This window comes from Natrix helvetica (genome assembly GCF_964273705.1).
Source record: "Natrix helvetica genome assembly, chromosome: 2".
Classification (NCBI taxonomy): domain Eukaryota; kingdom Metazoa; phylum Chordata; class Lepidosauria; order Squamata; family Natricidae; genus Natrix; species Natrix helvetica.
In genome coordinates, this window is record NC_138552.1 from 15,626,677 (window position 1) to 15,646,160 (window position 19,484).

Below are 19,484 nucleotides of genomic sequence, written 5' to 3' on the forward strand. Positions count from 1 at the left end.
CTACTGATCCCGATCTCCAGTAGGAATGGGGTAAGGAGAATGGAAAAAATTGAAGCAGTATTCTGTTGATCATCTTCACGCACTGCTTTATCTCAAGAATAAGATAAACAATAGGTTTAAAACAGATTGCAAATGTACAATTTTGGAAAGATGATTATTAGAATAATTCGCTTTTTTTTAATGAAATTGGAAGTTGCCCTTTTCGAAAGGTTTTTTTTTTAAATCTAAAATTCAGTTGAGGTAAGTAGCAATTATTTGTATCAGGTAAGGAGGGAAGCAAAGATACCCTAATAAACGTGAATAGCAGTGCATTATTGTTAATATGTGCTTCAGTTAACTGATTGCCTAAAATGATTAGAAAGATTACTATGCATTCACTTACGGCGATGTATTGCTTTTAGCTTTTTCACTTAGTGTAACTTCAGCCTTATTTATTCTGAGAAGTATTTCTTGTATTCAGACTACCCATTGCAAGTTCCGCATAGACAAACTTTGTTCTGGTTGCTAGTAAATATAGCGGTTTTCCACTACCTCTGCTATTGTGATTGTTGTGTTTTTGCCTGTGTCTTAACAGGATGGAGCCAGCTTGCTGCTATGCATTGTGTTATGCTCCCAGAACTGTTGGGCCTGGATCAATTTAGACCACCTCTTCTTGAAATGTTGGCTCGTAGATGGCAAGATCGATGCTTGGAGGTACAGGTGTTTTTTTGTTTTTGTTTTGAAGATGGCAGCTAGGGAAAAATGAATCTCTTGGCCAGCATAGAGAATACTATTTTTACCCTGGATATATTGTTCCAAGAAAAGTGTACTATAATTCTGGTTTAAAGGTTGGATTTATATATATACAGTATAGGTATATGCAATTCAATTTGCGGGTCAGTTTTGTAAAATGGAGAGTTAATATCCCTGTGTGACAACAGTATATTCTGGTTAAATGGGAAGACAGACTTCAGGGAACTGGAGGGCAGAGTGGATTTTTTTTTCCAGCCACTGGATGTCACCGTTGTTCCATCAAAATATGCGGAAGTTTTACTCAAAACTGAAAGGTACCTGTTTCCATAAACTATGCACAGCTTCCGATATTTGAATTAAGCCACAGCTAGTTTACCGTTCGTGCATCAGCAGTTCAATAACTGCTGCAAATTTATTTTTAATACTTTTCAATACTATGCTTAATTTTAAAAGTAAGATGGCAGGAGGAGCGTCTGTAGAAAACGGAACACTTTATATCTCTGTGCAGGAAATGTGGGCTGATTGCACATCCATGAAAAGTTGGGTTTAAGGGTCACTGATGCCCTCTGGAGTTTGATTGTTTTCTTGCAGATGTTTCATTATCCAAATTAGGTGGCATCATCAGGGCACCGATAACGTTACCTAGTTTGGTAATGAAATGTCTGCAGGAAAACAACTGAGTTCAGAAGAGCACCAAGGATCCCTCATTTCAACCATGGGCTAAAAATATTCTCCTCTATGTTGCTTTTAATTCAGATTTTCCCCCCCTCCCCCTTCTTGGAAATATTTTAAAATATTTAAGCACCTAATGGTAACAGAGAGAAATCATAAAAAAAAAAAAAAAGATTCGCGTTTGTAAGAAGGATTTGGCTGTTTTCAAACACTAGATGCGGTTTTAACAAAGGAAAAGACATTCTATTTTAGGCCAGTTTCTAAGGGTGAAAGTGCTGAGTAACTTCTCTAGCTGGCAAATGGAGTTGGCGTCCCCTATTTTTGATCAATGACTCCCTGGCCTTGACATTACATCTGTGCTGTTATGGCAAAAAGAAGAAAGGGGGAAAAAATGTTGATTGTGCAGCTTTAAAAGAAATATATGAGGAGCCAATCTGTGACATTTGCAGTAGGGGGTTGAGTTGGCGTCTCAGCTTAATTGAAAAACTATTGCTGACGTTGTACAGTGATGGTGAAATCCAGGTCTGTGTGGAGTAGGAAATTTGTCTCTCCGTCTCAACTTACGAGAGAAACTGGCTTGGGAGCGTAACTGTTGGAATCTTTGGGAATCCTTCGGCAAAAGCTGATCTCAATGGAAATAAGTAGTCTTGATTATTCAAAAAAACAACCCAAAACCTTTTGGTTACTCCTGCCATCATGTCCCGTGGGTAAAATGGCAGCACGATAATGGGAAATATTTTTGCTATTTAAAAAAGTGTTGGTGTTTTGTGTCCATGTGGTTCTTCCCTCAGCGTCTCAACCGTAACGGGGAAGTAGCAAAATGTCGTATTCCTCCAATGCTCAATCTTATGAAGAATCTTTTAATTTTATGTATCTTATCAAATACAGCACAGCTTGGCCCTCAGGTTAGTTCTTAGTTAGTAAGAGTCTTGGTGGCACAGTGGTTAAAATGCAGTATTGCAGGCTAACTCTGCCGACTGCCAGCAGTTCGATCCTAACCGGCTCAAAGTTGACCCAGTCTTCCATCTTTCTGAGGTCAATAAAATGAGGACCCAGATTGTTGGGGCAATATGTTGAATCTGTAAATCTCTTTTGTATTAGTGTAATTCTTGCTCTGCAGTAAGTTGTCCCGGTTCGTTGGCCGTGGCAAATTGTCCCATGGAGAATTGGCTGCAGCAAGTTGGCGACCGCAAGTTGGCTGCAGTGAGTTGGCCATGGTGAGCCGCCCATGGCAAAATGTCATGGTCCCGCTTAGAGAGGGCTGTAAAGCAGTATGGAGGGGTATATAAGTCCAGGTGCTACTGCTATTGGAGAAGAGCTTTGCCTACAAACAAACAAAAACAACAACAACCCAGGTGTCTGGTAACACCTTTTTTACCCCACCATTGTCCTTAAAAGGCATGAACAGCTCATAAAAAACTTACACTTTATACGACGGGAAAAGTGCTACTATACTCCCTCTGGTTAGTTACTATCAGTGACGTGCAGTCAGGGGAGGCAGGGGAGGCAGAGCCTCACCGCTCTCATCATGAAAATTAAAAAAAAAATTACTCTGGGAAGCTGCGAAAGTGGCTGGGAGAGGTGAGCGGCTTGGTTCAGCCTCCCTGGACATCGCAGCAGCAGCCCCAAGTGCGCCAATCTCGCCATTTTTTGCATCGGGCGAGCCCGGGATCCTTGCAAGGGGAATGGGACGTGTGCAGGAGGCTCCTCAGCGCCAGCCTCAGATCAGCGCAGCCGCGGTCCCCTTCATGTTGGCTCAGGAAGGAGAGGAATGGGACCACGTGTGCAGGGGAAGGGGACCGTGGCTCGCGCTGATCTGAGGCTGGCGCTGAGGAGCCTCCTGCACATGTGATCCCATTCCCCTCCTTCCTTCTCCAGTTGGGCTGCGCCTGTGCGATCGGAGCAACCACAGGGTTTGATGACGTCACCAGCCTCACCAGCCATAAACCTCACCGCACGTCACTGGTTACTATTAATGTTTATTTTTTAACTGCCTCCCTGTGTTGCACCTTTTTTTTTTCTACAATTATTTCAGCGCTTTAACTGAACCGATGCCTGTTCTGTTTGGATTTTCAGGTAAGAGAAGCTGCACAAGCCTTACTCTTGGCAGAGCTGAGGAGAATTGAACAGGCGGGCAGGAAGGAAGCCATTGATACCTGGGCTCCTTATTTACCTCAGTATATGGACAGTGTTATATCACGTGAGCATTTTTCTGCATTTGCTTGTTAGTTGCTGAATGACGTGAAGTAATAGAAGAAGTAAAAAGAAGAATTTATGCAGTTTAGTTGAACTTGAATAGGTCACGATAATGCAAAAAGGTGAGGAGAGATCAGAAATGTTTTAAACCAGGGCTCTTCAACCTTGGCAACTTTAAGTCTGGTGGACTTCAACTCCCAGAATTCCCCAGCCAGAACAATTCCAGGCTACCTTTTAAGGCAGTTTTGGAAACATTTCTTTGGGAAATAGCATGTCCAAAATAGTATGTGTGTATGTGTACGGTTAAAACAATATTTTAAAATACAGATACTTCTTATGGTTCAGCGTCCTCTAAAAAAAACCATTCAAAATCTCTTTAAATGTGTACATTTAAAAAAACAAACAAACATTATGTCTCTTGGGTTATGCATAATGTCAAATTTCAGCAATATTTCAAGAAAGTAATAATACCAGTTGGAACTTAGTTAGTATCCTAAAAGGGATCCGTTAAACTCTATATCAGTGTTTCTCAAACTTGGCGACTTTAAGTCCTGTGGACTTCAACTCCCAGAATCCCCCAGCCAGCATAGCTGGCTGGGGAATTCTGGGAGTTGAAGTCCACAGGACTTAAAGTCGCCAAGTTTGAGAAACACTGCTCTATATATTAAAACTTCAATTCAGGAAACCACAGAACGCAATGAATAAAAATGTATTTTGGATTCTTGCTCCCAAACAATAGACAAAACTCCCCCTTCCTTTTTGGAAACCAGACAAACAACTGGCATATCAATTCATGTCATCTGCATAATTACATAATTGTACCAAAGAAGTAAGCAGACGCAACTCATGTTGCCTGTCATTTGAATTATGTATATTTGGATTTCATGGATTTTCACGTCCAACAGTATTTCCACTCAATGGCCAACGAAATCATGGTTTCACACAGCGTATTTCAGAATCTCTTTTTAAGAATATTCTAGCAGCTTTCAAGACTGCCCATTCTCACTTCCATACTATGTCTTCGGTGAGTGCACTGAAACTGGTCAGAGAAGTGTAATGTTCTGTGCTTTTTAAATATGCACCTAGCATACATCATTGGTGGCTCAATGGCTAAGACGCTGAGCATATTGATCAGAAAGGTCAGCAGTTCGGTGGTTCAAATCCCTTGCGCCGCATAATGGAGTGAGCTTCCGTTGCTTGCCCCAGCTTCTGCCAACCTATAGTAGCAGTTCGAAAGCATGTAAAAATGCAATGAGAAAAATAGGAACTACCTTTGGTGGGAAGGTAACAGCGTTCCGTGTGCCTTCGGTGTTTAGTCGTGCCGGCCACATGACCACGGAGACATCTTCAGATGGCGTTGGCTCTTCGGCTTTGAAACAGAGATGAGCACTGCCCCCTAGACTTGGGAACAATTAGCACATGTGTGTGAGAGGAACTTTTACCTTTTAACAGACATTTTATTTATTGGCCCTAATTCAAGAATACAATGCATGCAGATACTGGCTTGTGTTTGTGACACTGCTTTTCTAATAAACCTCTGCATTCTTGTCTTGCTTTGCAAGAATATGCTATTCTCTGGGAGCTTCCTATCTCAATTGTCCTTTTAGACATGAAGGTGTTTTTTTTTAATAGATAAGATCATCTTTTCCTTCGCTGTCTGTCAGTTCAGAGCTGGAAAAGATTGCAAGTTGAGATCAGATTGACTAGTACCCCCAATGGCAATTCCATGGCTACGTCCCATCATTTATTCTGAATTAAGTCAACTTTGTGAATTAACCTTGGGCACGAAACCTTTCATCTACCTCACACTTTATAACTCATAAAGGAATACTTCTGCGAGACCGTTCCAGTTAATTTAGCTTGTCCCCCCCCCCTTTTTTTTTTTTTTTTGCTGGGTTGGAATTTGTTTAATTTCCTTTTTGTCCAGACTGCTTTATGGGTTTAAATTTGAATTGATTTTCTTTGAAAGATGTATCATGATCTTGTTAAGTCTAAATGACTTATATAATTTAGATTTATATAACATTGTTCTGAGCTGTTCTCAAAATAACCCTCAATATTCCTTGGTATTTGGTTTGATGCAAAGGGTGGCTGCATCAGCTACCATGATAACCTCTCCATGATAGGAAGGAGTCACCTTGAGCTTCAGGCATATGTTTTGCCCTTCTCTGATGCAGTTAGAAGATGGAGAGTAAAAGCTGTAATTTTCATTTGGTTTTACAATTTATGTTTGAAAATGGTAGCTGATCTTAACTATGTTCTGGAAAAAGAAAATCAGCTTCTTAACCCATAAAGCAATATAAGAGTAGCCCTACATTATTAACCACAAGATATAATTAATAAAAATGGAGGAAAACTCTCTATACCAAATTATTCATTGTTTCATGAAGCATAAAACAGCCATTTTAGTAGTTAGGCTAGATCAGTGATGGCTAACCTTTGTTGTCATTGCGTGCCAAAAGCGTGTGTGTGCGCGACAGCGTAGCTACACCCATAATGCAATGTGTGCGCGATACCACCTGTGCGCGCCCGCTCCCCTGTGCATGCTTGCATGATCCCGCGTCCCCCATGCATCCACTCGCATATCCCACATACACAGGGAAGAGCTGAGCTGGAGCAAGGGTGTCAGCCTCGGTTTCGCTTGCTTGCTTTCGGCTGCCATGGAAACGGGGGGAGGGCTTGGTGTTTGGGATGGGAATAATTGCTACAGGAGGTTTTGTAAAAAAGAGAGTTTTGTCTTCACCATCTTCTGTGCATGATGACGGCCGATGTTTGGACCTGGTCAAGGCCAACCGTCCTGCATACCAACCTGATGATGCTTCTTGGAGATGCAACCCACATGACACCTCAGGCAGTTGCAGATTGGCCAATGAGGTGGGGGTTGTTGGAGGGAGGGAGGGGGCTGGGAAAATGTTTGATGTGTATGATTTCGCGCTTCTCTGCCTCAGACCTTGCTTAATGTCAGCCACGCCTCCTTCAGCAACTAAGAAAGAAACCTCTCAACTCCATTGTTTGTGGAATTAAAAGTACTTCACTGCTATCTTTTCATAACCAGTAAAAGTACTTTTAATTCCACAAACAATGGAGTTGGGAGGTTTCTTTCTTGGTTGCTGAAGGAGGCATGCCTGACAAACGGCTTGCTTGCCTGCAGAGAGGGCTCTGTGTGCCACCTGTGGCACATGTGCCATAGGTTCACCATCACAGGTATATACAGTAGAACACATGAGCAGGAGAGATGAGGACAGCTTTAGACAGAGAAAAAAGAATCTCTTGCCAGTGAGCAAAATTATGGCTTTATTTTAACAAAAGTAGAGTTATTTTGTAGGGAGGGCGCGATGGAGTGATCTCCCATTCTTGCCCCAGCTCCTGCCTACCTAGCAATTTGAAAGCATGCAAATGCGAGTAGATTAATAGGTATCATTTGGTGGGAAAGTAACAACATTCCGAGCGCCTTTGGTATAAAACCATGGTGGTCACATGACCACGGAAAATGTTTTCAGACAACGCTGGCTTCTTTGACCAAGAAATGGAGATTAGCAAGGCCCCCTAGAATCAGAGAGAACTGGACAGGGACACTTTTAACTTTAGGCTTATTTTAGTTATTTACAACCTTATTTACAACGTTTGGATTATTTAGTTATTTTATTTAAGAAAAGTTATATGGCCGCTCAAGTCACTCTGGTGGATTGTTTCTTTTTTTTTTTAATTTGAGAATATTTAAATGGCCACTCAAGTCATTCTTGGTGCCTCTGGGCATCTTACAAAAATAAAACAAAGACTATTACATTAGAGACATCTAATGTGGTCTATCGAGTGCGTTTCAAGGTTTTGATTACGATCTTTAAAGCGCTCCATGGCTCAGGACCTAGTTACCTCCGGGACCGTATTCTGCCCCATACATCCCTACGACCTATTCGCTCGCACAGAGAGGGACTTCTCCAGGTGCCGTCCACTAGACAATGTCATGGGGCGGCGCCTAGGAGCAGAGCCTTCTCTGTGGCGGGCCCAGCCCTGTGGAATGACCTCCCCCCGGATATTAGGACCACTACAGACCTCCGCTCCTTCCGTGTTAAGCTCAAGACCCACCTTTTTCAAATATCTGGCCTGGCCCAACCATAACTTCGTTACGCTCCTGAGGGGTTTTTAATTCAGCAATTTTATTTAGGGGATTTTAAACTGTGTTTTAACTGTGTTTTTAGCTGTGTTTATTGTCTTTCACTTGCAGGTCTACTCTCCTCCATGCACAAATGTAATTGTCCTTGTTTTTTCGTATGTATGTGTGTCCTATGTGTATTTTATCTTTTTGACTGTACGCCTCCCCGAGTCCTTCGGGAGAGGGTTGCGGCTAATCAAATAAAATTTGATTGATTGATTGATTGATTTAGCAACATCAACTAATATAGACTTTGGCTCTGCTAACTGAGATTAGACATAAATAATAACATGCAACTTATAAGTAACAAAGTTTTTCCATGATGGCACTTTGTCTATGGACAGACTTTGCCCTAAGGAGGATCATGTAATACCTGTATGCTATAGTACTTTCATGCCATGCCAAGATTTTAATATTATTTTTTGAGGACTTAACCTACTCATATAATTTTCCAATTGTATTATCCACTTTTACAGATTGTTTTGATCTGGAGTATTAGCACTGCAGCAGATTTATGTTACTTATTTTATTGTTGACATTTTAAAACTGTTTTAATTGTGTTAGCAGCCTAAAGAGTTTAATTATAGGTCCAACATATATAAATACACACACACACACACAGAGGGGGGGGGGATGTACAAGTCTTCACATAGTCTGCCCCCAAACTAATCTAGGAATGAATACATGTATATTTATATTTTAGTGCTTCCTAAGTGCTTGGTTGCTAAGATATGCCCATGTACTCATGTGCTGTGTTTGTAAAGCTCTTAATTTCCATTAGCATTATAAAAAGCTCAGTTCTTCAGCAAATCAGAAGAAGATGAATGGCACAAATCAATACCATACCATTCAGAACAACTAATATCACCCATTTATTACTATAATGCTCACTAATATCATTAGCCCTTAAGGTGCCATCAACAATTTCAGTGTTGCTGAATCCAGATGCATAATCTTCAAAAACCAGTTTAATTAAACTCTTCTAGGAATATCCCTTGTCAGTAAGACGTTTCAGTTTTCCAAAATATTTTTATAGCTGGTTTTAGAACTCCAGGTTATTGATTTAATAAAAAGTGCACAGAATTTAAATTGCAATTTATAAAGAGCATCCTTCCCATTCTGTCATTTGGACTGTTTCAAATAACCATCTAGTGTTTAAATTATAGAAATAAGGATACCATTAAACAGGGATTCACATTACAGTATGTATATTAAATCTTCCTTCATAGATTACCTCAGTGGTGGGATTCAAATAATTTAACAACCGGTTCTCTTCCCTAATGATTTCTTCCAACAGCCAGTTCACCAAACTGCTCAGAAAGTTAATCACCGCTTCTCCCGAATTGGTGTGAACTGGCTGAATCCCACCACTGGATTACTTATAATTTGGACTATAGACCAGAAGGACTATTCTGCCCCCAAAAGAGGTGGTTCAGAAATGGGCCAACCCGTGAAATAGGTCAATTTCAGATGTCCATTTTCCGAATGCTTTCTTTTTTGGGACATCAGATAACTGCCAGAACTCAGAACCTTTGCCTATTTTGAGGTCAGAATGTTTGTCACTTTCTTTGTGTGAAACCCACTTCTCCTCTATACCTCATGCATGTATATATAGAGAGCCGTGTTTCTCAACCTTGGCAACTTTAAGCCAGGAATTCCTCAAGAACCATGAGCCAAGAGAACCCCACAATTAGCATGTTGGAGTCCACTTGGCTTAAAGTTGCCATGGTTGAGAAACACCAATAGAGAGAGTATAAGAAATTGTCTTAGGGTACCTCCTGATAGAAGGAACCTGTAACATGCCTTTTCTGTACGCCCTTAATAGATGGACCTTTGGAACAGGTGACCTTGTAGATATATATATCATCACTAAGCCCTGTACGAATGTTATTTTAGTAGTAATGAGATTGTGGTACATGTTACCTTTTATTGTGTGGATCGTATCACAAATATTCTAATCTAGTGATAATGGGGATTGTCTCTGTCTAACTTTTTAATTTTAGAACTTTGCATAAAATGGGCTGTGGGAACCTCACAAAATGGCTGTGGGTTGGGTTATTATTCCTTCATAGAGCTGTGAATGTGGCATTCACAATCATCCAAGAAATGGACATGCCCATTATCTTCAGTATAAAATACCATACCCAATCATTATTTTAAGCTCATATCTGTCTTGCAAACATTTTTGTTATAACCGGTATTTTTATTTATACCTCTTATTTTATCTTGTAAAAAACTTTTAGCATAGTTGATATTGACTTCACTGGATATTAGAAGAAAACATTTAGTTTAAGTTCTTAAAAAGTAAGTACGGTAAATAGTAAATATCTCTGTTGTAGCATACATCCTATTGATGCATTTGAATACTGGACATTTGAATGCAGGAATAGAGATTGTATTTGAGTTTTTTATTTTTATTTATTTGTTGCCATTTTGAATAAGTGCCTCCTTCCTTCCTTCCTTCCTTCCTTCCCTCCCTCCCTCCCTCTCGATTTATTTCACATTTATTGTGGTAATTATATAGTCTCATTCAAATTATCTCCATATTTTCTTTGACACATTAATTTCCTAAAAGCACTATTATATATGATGATTAGTCCCTTGATTACTTCCTTAATTAGTTCAAAACTCTCTTTTCTTAAACCATAAATGTATGAAAAAAAATAATACATCAAGTGTTATTGATGTAGTATACAGGTAAAGATGCATGACGTCACACACTATCATTTCTGTGTTTCATAGCACTGTTTCAGAGCAGTTTGTCATCTTTTCATTCCTGAACTAGCAGTTTATGATTCTTTCTAGAATGTCTTGATTGATTTTTGTGAGTTTTCTCCCACATGATCCTGCCTGCTAAAGAGCCTCGTGTAATAGCTGTGGAGCACTAGAGCAGCGATGGTGAACCTTTTTTGGCTCACGTGCCATAAGTGGGGGGAGCGCAGGGGGGGTCGTGTGTGGGCGTGCCATACTGATAATGCAATGCGCAACCCCCCAGTGTACATGTGCGCACTACAGGCGCTCCCCCCCCCCATTTTTACATGCTTTTTTCGCCCTCCCCAGGCTCCAGAGGCTTTATAGGAGCCTGGGGAGGGTGAAAACAGCCTCCCCCCCCCCCGGACGCCCTCCAAGGCTTCAGGGACTGTCCGGAGGCTTCCCTGACGCCTTCGGAGCACTCAAAACGACCCTCCGAGCAAATCGGAAGTCACTTCTGGTTTGCTCGGAGGGTCGTTTTAAGCGCTCTGAAGGCTTCAGGGACTGTCCAGAGGCTTACCTGACGCCTCTGGAGGGCATCCGGGCGGGCGGGGGAGGCTGTTTTCGCCCTCCCCAGGCTCCTATAAAGCCTCTGGAGGCGAAAAATGGCTTTAAAAAAGGGTGAACTCAGCTGGCCAGTGCGCGCATGCATGCTGGCCAGCTAATGGCAGTGCCTCACGTGCCCTGACAAATGGCTCCACGTGCCACCTGTGGCACGCATGCCATAGGTTCGCCATCACTGCACTAGAGCATGTGAATTGAAGCATGTTACAATATGGTGCAAAAGGGCTATAAAGGGACTCAGTTGGGTTCTCAATGAAAGTCTCGACATATGACAATGAGATCAGAAAGGCATCCCATTTTGCCCATGGTATAGCCATGAACAACTTGTCCTCTGTCAGACATCTCTGCTGTGTCATGCTAAGACTATAGTCTGTCTGGAATCATCCATGGAACCCTTTTGAATGTAGGTTCTAACGCTGTAGAAAGGATGTATACTAGAGAAGGGCAGCAAGATGTAAATCCAGAATGTTCAGGATACATTCCAAGGAAATTACAACTGGCATCACTGAGAAAATCGTTAGCATTATGTAAATTTGAAACCAAATAACAGTGATGTGCACATATGCTAATTATTTTATATAGAACAAGAAAGTGGATCCTATGACCATTCAGATGTTTGTTTCAGTGAACATCTAGCTGGCTTGAGCAGCATGACTAATGATGAAAGAAGTTACCTGTTTCACATATACCTGGGCACTAGTAGTCTACAGTCACCTTAACCTTACCGTCAAGACCTGTTCATCATCTCAGTCCCTGCCTGTCCACATTCATCATCAATTAGATGACCAGTCCAGAGTCTACTTGCCACTTGCAATTCTATTCTTCTGTATTCACTGCCAGTTGGTTCCTTTGATATCATAAATACTTTTGAATTAGATTTTTGGTGCAAATTGTAGGCTGTCAAGCCTTAAAAATGGAGAGGATGGGTAATTACTAGTGGTGGGATTCAAATAAGTTAACAACCGCTTCGCCCATGGTCAGATTGGCTGTTGTGGGAGGCATGGCCCATCCCGGTGCTCCAGCTCTGCTGCACATGTGGGACAGCCTCCTGCGATGGCCAACCTGACCCTGGGTGAACCAGTTGATCTCCTCTCCCCTACCCTCTCCGCCTATCAAAGTGGAGCCAGGGCACTGTGCTGCAATGCAGAAACAGAGCAGCTGGCCAAGGGAAGGAGGAAGAGCAGGGAGAAGAAAGAGGGAAAGCGGCCTTCTCCTTCCATCGCACCAGCCATTCCATTGCCAGTTTTTTCCTTGCAGCGCAGCGCAGCATCCAAGATCCACTTTGATAGCGGGAGTAATTTACTGGCTTGCCTGAACCAATGCGAACCGGCTGAACCCCTCCACTGGTAATTATCCAAATACAATTATAATCATTAATCTTACTGCCCAAAAAAGTTGAACTCCCATGCTCTAAAGATTAAAAGTAGGGAAAAAATAATTGAGTGGTTTTCATACAGTACTTTCCAAGTTTTGATGAAGCCATCTACAGTTGCAAAAATGTTTTTGAAACACTTCATTAAGAAATGAGTGAATGTTCAGAAGAGCTGCCAAGGATTTATAGCTACAGCACTTGTTTATAACTTTGATTTTTCCATTTGAAAGTTCATTCTTTAGTCTTGGCTGCTCCTTTCACTGTTGTGATTCAGCAATATCTCTTTCTTTATCCGATGGGTATGTTTCCTTTGTTTTCTAGAATTCAAGGTTGCATGCACAGTGTTCCATCCTCCTATTTGCCCACAAGAGCAGCACTACGAGATATGTTATGCTGAATGAAAATAATTGATGTAAAATCATCCACTTGGCCTTCATCTTTAAGGGAAGACTAGAACTCAGACTGTTAGTCTACAGAAGTGTTGGCGAACCTTTTGGGCATGGAGTGCCAATACAGGAGTGTGCGCGCATGCGTGACGGAAACCAGAAGAGTAGCTGCCCAGTGCATATGCACATGCTGGGAAGATGATCTTCCGGTTTCTGGAACGCGCATGCGCACTAGCCACCTGGTCCTCCAGATTCTGCCGCATATGTGCATCTGAAGACCAGCTTGCCAGTGCGCATGCGTGTGCCAGAAACCGGAAGATCATCTTCCCAGCATGTGCATATGCAGGCAGCTGTTCTTCCAGTTTCCGGCGCTCCCGCATGTTTGAAGACCAGCTGGCCGGTGCACCACAATCCAGAAGAGCAACGGGTGATGGCTTGCATGCCGGGAAAAATGGCTCTGCGTGCCATTTTCAGCATGTGTGCCATAGGTTCGCCATCACGGGTTCTATAGCTTACCAATCACACCACACTAAGTCAGAAGTACCTTGTAGGTCATTGCCCTATCCTTTTGCTTATTTTGTTTTTAAACAATTTAATAGTGTTGGGAAGGCAAATCTCCCAGATAAACTCTTCATTTCATCATATTTCAATGGGTTTTTTAAATTTATTTTGCTTACTATTTGTGTGGTACTAACATCTCATTTTTAAACTTTCCTTTCCAGTCACTTCAATAGTTTTTTCTTTCTATTTAGGAATATTTATGCTCTATTAGACCTCTGAAATACATTGCTAAGCAGATGGTTAAAGCTCTATTTGTAATCAATTTGTGATGGTATGTGCATTGTAGTGACAACCTGAAATTTTCATCCAATATTTTATTTTATTTTATTTTTTTTAAAAAACCATGTATATAGCCTCGCACCTTATTCCAAATTCTACCTGAGGCATTGTAGAGTTTAATGCTCAAAATATATCATGTTTGAAGTCTTATGGCTGAAAATTCATTTACTTTTATTTTCTTTTAGGAAATTTATATTGCCACCTATTCGCACATGGCAACTCAGGGCAGCTTACAAGAGTATAGAAACCTCATATATCAAACTAATAAAAGAGAATAATCATATAATAAATTAATAAAATAATATAATAAAATGATCACCCCATTCCCCTGGTGACAACACATCAGACAAGCCATTTAATGGGCTCCATCCCGCTCTGCTATTTGCCTTGAGTTTTTTACTTGGCCTACATGCCATTCATTCAACAGCCTTTGGGGCGGTGGTTTTTATCAGAAAAAACACTGAATCCATCAGAAGATTTGAAAGGTATCAGCAACTACCGTGTTTCTCTGAAAATAAGACATGCCCTGCTAATAAGCCCAACTGGGCTTTTCAGAGCATGCACCATAATAAGCCTTCCCCTGAAAATAAGCCCGTCCCCAACTATTTAAGCGCATGCGCAACTAGTCCCTGCCATTAACACTGTATCACCTACCTGTACAGTTTGCGGTGCAAAAAGAGGGCTCGCCGCAAAAACAGCAGCAGGCCAGCAATGTGATCACCCCCTCCCGCCTGTTCCTTCTCGCGCAAAAAAACACCCCCCACCCCAATGGCAAAGGCAGCCTGCCTGATTCCCTTCCTCGCGTTCCTCGCCATTGTGCTCAGGGAAGCGGTTGGTGAAAAAAAAAACCCTTCTCATGAGTTCAATCAAACATCTTGAAATCGCGAGAAGGGGTGTTTTTTTTTTTTACCAGGGGCTTCCCTGAATACAATGGCAAGGAACGTGACGGAGCTGGAAAGGTAAGAGGCGCACCTCGCGGTCCAACACTGCCCACCTCACCCCAATGGTAAAGGCAGCCTGCCTGGTTCCCTTCCCTCCATCCCTTTAGCGAGGGGTGGCAGGTGGGGTGGGGAGAAGCAAGACGCGCCTCTTACTTTCCCAACTCTGTCTCATTCCTCGCCCTTTTCCCATTGAATCCCCTTGTAAAAAACACCTCATGAGTTCAACTCGCGAGATTTTTTTTACAAGGGGATTCAATGAGCGAAAGGGCGAGGAACGCGATGGAGCTGTCAGTCTCTGGTAGCGCTAGGACACGCATCTTGCTTCTGCCCTCCCCCCACCTGCCACCCCTCGCTAAAGGGACGGCGGAGAAGGGAACCAGGCAGGCTGCCTTTACCATTGGGGTGAGGTGGGCTGTGTTGGGCCACAAGGTGCGCCTCTTTCCAGCTCCGGCGCGTTCCTCGCCAAATGTGGTAAAAGGCGCGCCTCGCTTCTCACCTGCCCCAGAAATAATAAGCCCTCCCCTATAATAAGCCCAAGGCCATATTTCATGGGGCAAAAGAAAATAAGACCCTTTCTTATTTTCGGGGAAACACGGTATCTAAATGTCATATCTCTGGAAATATATCCCATGCATCTTCTCATGTACTTTTAATATTTTTGAGAGGTATTGAATAGGTAGAATTCTTTATTGGACAAATGTGATTGGACACACAAGGAATTTGTCTTTGGTGCATATGCTCTCAGTGTACATAAGGAGACTAAAATACATTCATCAAGAATAAAAAGATACAATACTTTGTGATAGTCAAGGGTACTAATAAGCTATCAAATCGTATTAGGAAACAAATAAAAACAATATAAATTGAAAGATACAAGCAACATGGTTATAGTCATAAGTTGGAAGAGATAGATACTAGTAAGGAAGAGAGGAATAATAGTAATACAGTCTTAGTAAATTATTTGATAGTGTTGTGGGAATTTGTTGTTAAGCAGAGTGATGGCATTTGGGGAAAAACTCGCCTTGTGTCTAGTTGTTCTGGTGCCCTATGGTGTCGTTTTGAGGGTAGGAGTTGAATCAATTTATGTCCAGGATGTGAGGGGTCTGTAGATATTTTCACAGCCCTCTTTTTGACTCGTGCAGGGTACATGTCCTCAATAGAAGGCAGGTTGGTAACAATTGTTTTTTCTGCAGTTCTAATCATCCGTTGAAGTCTGTGTTTGTCTTGTTTGGTTTTATTATGGTGGGTTTGCTATTGTTTTATCAATCTATGAAAATCTATTGGGAAAAAAAATATTTACAGTTTCTCCTGTTGTATAATTTGCCAAGTGCAGATTGCATTGAGTTTCTTTTCTTTTTAACACAACTGATGTGGGTTGAAGAATGGAGATTTCATCTTTATGGGTAGGGGTTTCCCTCCATTCCTTTCCTTGGCTGTTGCCTTTTGTGCGGTGCGTCGAGGATCTCTTACAAAATTCTCTTGATTTCTTTCTCTTTTTTTTCAGAAGAGCTGCTCTACTCTTACCTCCTCATTAATATTCGCATTGATTGTATAAAGTGGTTTCTGTAAAATTATCTTGAACTTCAGGGAACTGAACCATGTCTTTACTTTTTTGTACTTAAAAAGAAAAAAGAGCGAATAAATACACTTGCAACCTTTGGCTACGATTAGTTATGTAGCCAGATGAAACAATATGAGATGCCTCCAGGCTAACCAAATTAAATTTAGATTATAAGTGTATTTCCTAAGTGTGGTTGCACTTTCTTCCTGCATATGTTTACTTCTGGCAGCATCATATGTACTCTCTTGCCATAGTGCCTTTTTAAAGATAAAAAATAAACTTATGTTTTTTTTTTAAAAAAATGAAAAGTCATACTTAAACAGGAAAAATGAAAAGGAATGAACACCGGGATCTCTAGTTCCTCGATCGGCAATATTTTCTAGCTTTGACATTGAAAAAGCAAAAACAAAAACAAAAACTGCCAAGAAATGAAATTGCTTAAAATGCTTTGTCGCCTAAGAAAAAAATCTGCCAAGGTTTTGATACTTCTCACAAGGAACAGACTTTTTGTTTAAAAAATCAGAACAAACATGAGTCCCCACCACGTCCGTCCGTCCCCGTTCCTCATCTGCCTTGGTTGGTCCAGTGAACATATAAATGCCATTTTGCTATCTACTGCACTAGATACAATGAAACATTAAAAAAAAATATTAATTGTCATAGATAACTTAAATACAATACAATAGCAGAGTTGGAAGGGACCTTGGAGGTCTTCTAGTCCAACCCCCTGCCTAGGCAGGAAACCCTATACCGTTTCAGACAAATAGCTATCCAACATCTTCTTAAAGACTTCCAGTGTTGGGGCAGTCACAACTTCTGGAGGCAAGCTGTTCCACTGATTAATCGTTCTCACTGTCAGGAAATTTCTCCTCAGTTCTAAGTTGCTTCTTTCCTTGATTAGTTTCCACCCATTGCTTCTTGTTCTACCCTCAGGTGCCTTGGAGAATAGTTTGACTCCCACTTCTTTGTGGCAACCCCTGAGATATTGGAAGACTGCTATCATGTCTCCCCTAGTCCTTCTTTTCATTAAACTAGGCATACCCAGTTCCTGCGACCGTTCTTCATATGTTTTAGTCTTCAGTCCCCTAATCATCTTTGTTGCTCTTCTCTGCACTCTTTCTAGAGTCTCCACATCTTTTCTACATCGCGGTGACAAAAACTGAATGCAGTATTCCAAGTGTGGCCTTACCAAGGCACTCTACAGTGCTATTAACACTTGATTCTATTCCTCTGTTTATGTAGCCTAGAACTGTGTTGGCTTTTTTGGCAGCTAATGCACACTGCTGGGTTATATTTAAATGGTTGTCCACTAGGACTCCAAGATCCCTCTCACAGTTACTACTATTGAGCAAGGTACCACCCATACTGTACCTGTGCATTTCATTTTTCTTGCCTAAATGTAGAACCGTACTCTTTTCACCATTGAATTTCATTTTGTTAGATAGTGCCCAATGTTCAAGTTTGTCAAGATCCTTCTGTATCTTAAGCCTATCTTCTGGAGTGTGGGCTATTCCTGCCAGCTTGGTATCATCTGCAAATTTGATGAGTTCCCCATTTATTCCCTCATCCAAATAATTGATGAAGATGTTGAAAAGTACTGGGCCTAAAACAGCGCCTTGGGTTACTCCACTGCATACTTCCCTCCATGTAGATGCAGTTCCATTGAGGAGTACATGTTGAGTGTGGTTGGTCAGCCAGTTACGGATCCATCTGGTGGTGGTGCTGTCTAACCCACATTCTTCTACTTTATCTAGTAGTAGGTTATGGTCAGTGGTGGGTTTCAAAAATTTTTGGAACCTCTTCTGTAGGTGTCGCCTGCTTTGTGGGAGTGGCTTGCCGCCCATGTGTCCGGGTGAAAGTGGCGAAGACAATGTCACTGAATTCTTTGCCCTAATGGGTAAACTACAATAAGACTAAAATAAGTACACAAAACAATAAATGAGCTACTTACAGAAGGAAGATGACTGTCCTTGCCAGTCTTCAGTATCATTGACTCCAATGAATGGCCTGCAGAAAGAAGAGACACAGAAATGAACTCTTCCATTGCATGCACTGCATTAGGATGAAACCAGCACACAAAAAATAAAGACAGCCACTTACAGAGGGAAGATTACTGCCTTGCTGGTCTTCTGCACACCACCACCTTACCACCTTGCTCCATTAACCTGCACAAAGAAGAGACACAGAAAGGAGGAATTTAATCGCTTGCACTTACTATATTAAGGATGAAACCAGCACACAAAACAATAAAGACAGCTATTTACAGAGGGAATATTATTGCTTTGCTGGTCTTCTGCACATCATCACCTTACCACCTTGCTCCAATAACCTGCACAAAGAATAGACACAGAAAGAAGGACTTTAATCACTTGCACTTACTATATTAAGGATGAAACCAGGATGAAATTAAGGATGAAACCTGAAGGCCTTCCATCGCGAAAGCCACAAGCTGGCGTAAGCTAGCCTCCTGCCGACCCCCCTCGCACTTAGTTGCTTACCTGAGGGAAGCAGCAAGCTGTTGGAAGGCGAAGGGAGACAAAATGAAATGAAGGGAGGACCCGGTCAGCAAGCGTGATGCAACAGCTGCTCGGGAACAGAAAGACACTTTTCAAAAGAGAAGGACTTTTCAAAAGAGGAATGTTGGCTGTTGGCACTGTGCTTTAAACGCTTTAAAGACTCCAGCCCGTTCACTGATTGGCTGGACTCCAGCCAATCAGTGAGCGGCGGGCTGGGCTAGTTTAGTGCAAACAGGCAGGGGAGTGAATGAGCTGCGATGGAACGGGCAGGGTGAGTGGGTGACAGGGCCGGGGCAGGCATTCCAGAACTTCCGGGTCCACCGGTGGAACCTCTTCTAACTGGTTCGATAGATTTGACGAACCGGTTCTACCGAACCAGTGCAAACCGATATGAACCCACCTCTGGCTTCTCAAATGTCTTACTGAAGTCTAAGTAAACTATATCAACGGCATTCCTCTGTTCCACTAATTTTGTCACTTTGTCAAAGAATGCAATAAGATTAGTCTGGCATAATCTGTTTTTGACAAACCCATGTTGGCTTTTGGCTATTACTTTGTTTACTACTAGATGTTCACTAATTTGTTGCTTGATTATCTTTTCCAGAATCTTTTCTGGTATTGAGGTCAGACTGATAGATCTGTGGTTTCCTGGATCTATTTTTCCCCCTTTTTTGAAGATGGGAACCACATCAGCTCTTTTCTAGTCCTCTGGCAGTTCCCCAGTGTTCCAGGATCTCTGAAAGATATAATTCAGTGGTTCTGAGATCTCTTCTGCCAGTTCCTTCGGAACCCCGGGGTGT

The 19,484-nt window shown here is 41.7% G+C and overlaps 1 protein-coding gene across 3 annotated transcripts in view; it reads left to right on the forward strand.

Moving 5' to 3' along the window:
- Positions 1-19,484, forward strand: part of WDR7 (WD repeat domain 7) — a 273,050-nt gene that overhangs the window by 70,014 nt on the left and 183,552 nt on the right. For all 3 annotated transcript variants that reach the window (XM_081943578.1, XM_081943577.1, XM_081943579.1), the window contains 2 exons: positions 575-693; positions 3,481-3,604. In XM_081943578.1, coding sequence (XP_081799704.1) covers positions 575-693; positions 3,481-3,604 — 243 coding nt within the window. The remainder of the gene's footprint in view (positions 1-574; positions 694-3,480; positions 3,605-19,484) is intronic.